A 6,000-nucleotide genomic window follows, 5' to 3' on the forward strand; every position below is an offset into this window, starting at 1 on the left:
TCCGAAGGAACAGCACGTGGATAGTGTTTCGTGCATTTATTGTTGGATATACAAACCGCAGTGGGATTGTGGTGTCCGCAAGGTCCATGAACCATATTGGTTTTGTTGTTTGAAAAGTCGTGCTGTGATATCGTAACGATCGTTTACTGATTGACTCCGATCCAAAATTCCACACGTATGTCATCGCATCCTGGGAGTACTCGTTCATGTGCCTGGTGAACCATGCGGTGATGACAAAAAGAACGCCGACCGATATTAGCGCGACCTCTTCGTGGCTTCGTAACAAATTTCAATCTGTAATTGATCACTTTGTTTGAAACACATCTAAAGTTTTCAATGAATCATTTTTCTTTTAAATAGCCGGAATAAAAAAGCAAGCGACCGAAATTGAACGATTCAAATAATTTACAAATCATGCCATTGAAAATCAAAAGAAAAAAAAATTGTTTGGAAAAAGTTACTTTTTGTAAATTTCCAATTTTTCGAAATGTATTACGCACCCATTTAAAGCAAATTCAGTAAGTTCGAAAATAAATAACAATTTAATAATTATGTCTTCTATATAATTACAGTTCATTGCAACAATAACGGTATATTTGCTGGTGTTAATGCAGTTCAAGTTCACACTAAATTAAAAAAAAAACGGGTGATGTATTAATTAACAAGAAAGAAAGGGTTAAGATAACTGAAAATTTACAAAACTCGCAATTTGTGAGGCTCAATGAAATTCATTTAATGTATTTTATTAAATTATATTAATGTCATATACTCACATGATTTCATTGTTACCTTTTAGTTATTTATGGTACACTAATATCAATCTTATTAACTTAATTATGATAAACGTAATATATGAAAACTTAATGGAAGAGAGATAAAGAGAATCATAGTTAGGGAAATTATTAAGTACTAGCTGACCCCGCAGCCGTTTTCCTGTATGAAATTATGTGTTTTGAAATGAAAAGAAAGAACGCCGACCGATATTAGCGCGACCTCTTCGTGGCTTCGTAACAAATTTCAATCTGTAATTGATCACTTTGTTTGAAACACATCTAAAGTTTTCAATGAATCATTTTTCTTTTAAATAGCCGGAATAAAAAAGTAAGCGACCGAAATTGAACGATTCAAATAATTTACAAATCATGCCATTGAAAATCAAAAGAAAAAAAAATTGTTTGGAAAAAGTTACTTTTTGTAAATTTCCAATTTTTCGAGTTTTTCTTAAGAAAAGTATAAGGTTTTTTTTATTTCTAAACCTTTCCAGATCCACATCGAACAACTTCTAAAATTTCGTGAAGATTTGTTCAGCCGTTCTCGAGCCTTAGCGTTACTAACAAACAAATATTTTTTCCTATGTACATATATGTATACAGAAGAAAACGTTTGTTTGGGAAAAAGAAAAGGGCTGTTTTTAGGGATTTTCCGGCAACTTTCGTAATTTTTTCTTACATAAGAACCTTCTCCTAATAATAACAAATACGAGTACAACAAAAGAAGAATTAGTGAAATCGGTCCAGCCATTCATGCGTGATGCTATGACCAAGGGAAAAAGGGATTCATTTTTATATATAATATATAGATGAGACATTTGTGCTTCAAGTTTTGTAGTAATTGGTCTATCCTTTGTTATGGGATTTCAATTTAAGGTAGACGGTGCCAGGTTATAAGGTTATCTTTCGAGCCAGCAACGTTTATTTAGCAGTTTGTATTCGTCAGCATGTAACCTTCGTCGACATCAAGAAGCATTTGTGCATACAGTTCTAATTTCTGATCATTGAAGAGAAAGACTCTCATGATAGTTGTAACCGCTCTACCTTAGCCAAGAACGGCGATGCCTTGACCATGCGTTTATCCGCCTGCCGAGGTACCTTGCTCGATAATCGGAAATGTCTGCGGAAATCACCTGGCAGCAATACGGTCACTCCATCCATCAAGATTCGATTGCCCGAAATGTCTTGCACGCCGCAATCCAGTGCTTCAATCGACATTGTACATTTGTTCCACACGAACAATTTGCATCATTGCAATAGAGCACAGCGACTACTACTTTTGATGGTGTTGCAAGTGTGGCTTTCTTCATTTTCAAGGTTCAGCGGCAGCTTGAATACTGAAAGCTTCTACCACCGTTCCGGAGGACGCACTATCAAGCGCAACCATGTTGTCTTTGCACGAATGTGCAATCAGCAAGTTGAGGAAAAAAGTTTTGCCCTTGCCCCCTGGTGTGTTCAAAAAAGAAGACCCCATTGCACGTTAGCTACACGGATTGTTATTAAATAGAAAAGTTGCCTTAACTCCGGTACAGCAGAGACTCTGTTTGGTTGAGGTTGCGGTTGTGAGGCAGTCATACTGAAATCGGACAGTAATTTTTATATCATCACAAAAATTATATTCTCAATAAGGTTCAGGGCATCTTTAAAAATTAGTACATCGTTGGCTAGTGTTATCTCTTGGTATCGGCAAGCAATGTCTTCTGAGAAAGCGTTTGTATACTTGTCCCACATTGCCGGAGAAGTAGCATTTTCCTGAACATCTACTATATGATTTTAAGTGCTTAAAAACTGGTCCGCAGCAACAGTACATAAGAACACTGTCAGTTTTTTTATGTGTATGGTAAAAAATTCTACGCTGCGTCCGAGCAAACATGTCTTCCTTCCATAGGAGGAGAAAGAGAGTGGTATTAGTTGGTGCTGCAACTCGGTCTTGCAGGTTTGCCTCTTTAAAACACTCGGGCTCATAGTTTGGGAGGTGTACAGCAAGATAGGTCACTGTTGGGAGCCTTTCATGTAATGATAAACCGAGTCTTCTCCATGGCGATTTGTAACTATTTACATATCGGCCCGCCCGAAATATTTAGACCTTATCCTTTGGGACGATCGTAGCGTTACTCTTCTTTCACACGGTTCTGGTCAATGCCTTTATATTTATATTTCATGCTGTCATGTTGTTTTTGTTCAGTATTACTTGGAATTTTCTCATAGAAAGATTTACGCCTGCACAACTTTTACTAATAGTTCGACTTTACTTTGAAAATTCACGTTCTGTAAAGGGACTGAAGAGATTCAAGAGCTATAATTTCATAAGAATAAGAAAAAAACAAAGGGGGTTCTACAAGAGTATGCTCGGGTCTTGAAACCTTCTGTTAGCCGCCGCATTTTTCGTAAAATTTTCGAGCATGACCTCTGTCGGCCAGCTTTTTAAGCTCTTCGTACTCACGCATTTCGGACTCTCTCTCTTGCTGTCTGCAAATGCGTCTCGCTTCCCTCTTCAACTCTCGGTATCTATCCCATCCCGCATGTGTTGTATTTGATCGTAACGTAGCGAGGTAAGCAGCCTGTTTTCTCTCCGCTGTAGCACGGCACTTCTCGTCTTACCAGCTGTTCTTTTGCATTTCCGAAAACCAATGGTTTCGGTTCCAGCTGTACGTAAGCAGTTTGAAATGGCGTCCCACAGTTCTCTTATACCAAATTGTTGACGAGTGGGTGAGTAGAAAATCGTTCGGTTATTTGTTGTGATTGCAGCTTCTCGACGTCGAACCTGTCCTTGTGCTTTCGTTGATGTGCGTTTTTTGCTGCACAGAGACGGGTACAAATCTTGGCTGCAACATGATAGTGGTCCGAGTCGATATTAGGACCACGGGGCGCACGCTCGTCTAAAACACTGGAGACTTGTCTTCCGTCTATCATAACATGATCGATCTGAATGGTGGTCTTTCGATCCGGCGACAGCCAGGGGGTTTGATCAATTTTCTGATACTGGAATCTAGAACTACAGATAACCATATTTTGGGCCCCAGCACAGCCGATCAACCGCGATCCATTTGGGGATGTTTCGTCGTGGATACTGAATTTACCGACCGTAGTGCCAAAAATACCTTCTTTGTCTACCCTGGCGTTAAAGTCCCCAAGCATGATTTTGATATCGCGGCGGGGCATCTCTTGTAGGTCCGCTCCAAGCCCTTATAGAAGGCATCTTTGGTCACATCGTCCTTCTCTACCCTCGGGGCGCGGGCGCAGATCAGCGATGTGTTGAAGAACTTCGCTTTGATGCGGATTATGGCTAGACGTTTATCCTTTGGACTGAATGGTAGTACTCGGCGACGGAATCTGTCTTCCATCACGAAGTTTGTGCTCCTTTATATGGTTACTGAAGTTAATGCCACAAGGACCTACTCGTCTCAGTCCTTGTGCGTCCATCGCATTTCCTCGACGGCGGTGATGTCAGCCTTTATTTTTACGAGGACATCAACCAGCTAGGCAGCGGCACCTTCCCAATTAAAGGACCGGACATTCCAGATGCATGCCGAAATATCATAGTCCTTAGTTCGTTTGCCATTATTGTCATCAAAAGGGGGGTCACTGATCCGATGCTTGTTGTTGTTGGGTGCGTTTCTTATGCGGCAGAACCCAAACTCAGCGCACAACGCTGCGGAGGTGATTTCGCCTTCTTACTTTAGCTCGCCTTTAAACGGATGTTATTAGGCTACGTAGAGGATACTTGGTCAAAGACCGGAAGTCGGGAGCTGCTTGAAGCATATGTAAAAGAATCATTTCTAGCCACTCCCAAGTGAATGGGGATCAGAGAACTTTCCTCACTTGCGTGAATTCTACACATGACTCCAACCTCCTGCCTCCAGCAGGACGGTAAAAATAGAACAATAGAAGCAGGCGTACAGATTGAACAATGGATATGGCACCGCTAACCTTAAAGTGAAATCCTATATTTCTCGAATTCCCCTAGAAATTTCAATCACATTGAACTGGAAATGGGGGAATCATACGACAACACAAATTCGCAATGTGCATTTAAAGTATTTTGTCACAACACCAAACATTTCCGAAACGGGTTAAGCCTTTATATAGCAAATTTGATATTTTTACTGAACATATAAATCACTGTATTTCCTCTTGTGTTGAAATTCTTGGTGAACATGTTTGTTATGACAAACCTTTAACCTGCATTTGCCAAACATAAGCGTTTTCGAAATTCCGGTTGACTTCTGTCGCTCAACAAGTATTGAAGGTCAGAAAGAATATCTTTCTACTTTAGTTCCCACTACAGTTTACATTGAACTAATCCATTACACCCAATCTTAGCCCTACCTTACTTCTTGAGTATAAAGTTTTGTTGACATCTGACAATATTTGGCCACATTTGAGCCACGTGAATTGTAAAAGTAAAAAGTGTTCGAATACACTCAAAATTAACCCTTCCTTATTTGTTTTTACTAGAACTCAAATATAAGAGTATAGTATCTTACGTATGTAGTATATTCGAAATGAAATCAAAATTATAAGTTTAGTCACTACAAAAGGAAATAATAATATAATACTTTTTTATCTGTATATTTACAGGTCATTGCGTCAATAATGGAATATTTGCTGGTCGCCAGAAAACTATATGTATAATAAATATACATTGTATATATATTTATACATTTATGCATATACACAAATTTATTGTTCTTCTTGAATGTTATTACGATTACAATAAATTATTAAATAATGTTTAAGGTGTAGAATAGATTTTTTAGTACATATACATTAAGCAATCGATACCAAGTTGCGTTAAAATGTTAACTTTACATATTTATGCTAATTAGCCGTTTTGATGTAAGGGAGTTGTCATGGAGTGTTCGTATGGCCGTAACGACAGTGCATTTAGACAAATTTCACAATCTTATGTTAAGGTGTGGAATCGATTTTTTTGTACATTTACATTAAGCAATCGATACCAAAAAAACGAACTCACATACCTATGCTAATTAGCCATTTTGATGTTCTTGGAGTTGTGATAGAGTGTTCGTGTAGCCATAACGAACGTGTTTTTGAAAAAATTTCACAACCTTATATTAATGTGTAGAATCGATTTTTAGTCCATATACATTAAGCAATCGATATCAAGTTGCGTAAAAATATGAACTTTACATATTTATGCTAATTAGCCGTTTATATGTTATTGGAGTTGTCATAGAATAGTCGTATAGCCATAACGACAGTGCCT

The 6,000-nt window shown here is 38.3% G+C and overlaps 1 protein-coding gene across 1 annotated transcript in view; it reads left to right on the forward strand.

The window, feature by feature from the left end:
* The window catches only part of LOC125776742 (gustatory and odorant receptor 22-like), a 149,241-nt gene extending 143,723 nt beyond the window's left edge, over window positions 1-5,518 (forward strand). Inside the window, exon 3 of the mRNA XM_049450297.1 lies at window positions 5,352-5,518. Within this exon, the coding sequence (XP_049306254.1) occupies window positions 5,352-5,405 (54 nt within the window). The 3' untranslated portion in view covers window positions 5,406-5,518. The remainder of the gene's footprint in view (window positions 1-5,351) is intronic.
* Window positions 5,519-6,000: the final 482 nt, after the last annotated feature.

Source organism: Bactrocera dorsalis, chromosome 2, assembly GCF_023373825.1.
Source record: "Bactrocera dorsalis isolate Fly_Bdor chromosome 2, ASM2337382v1, whole genome shotgun sequence".
Taxonomy (NCBI): domain Eukaryota; kingdom Metazoa; phylum Arthropoda; class Insecta; order Diptera; family Tephritidae; genus Bactrocera; species Bactrocera dorsalis.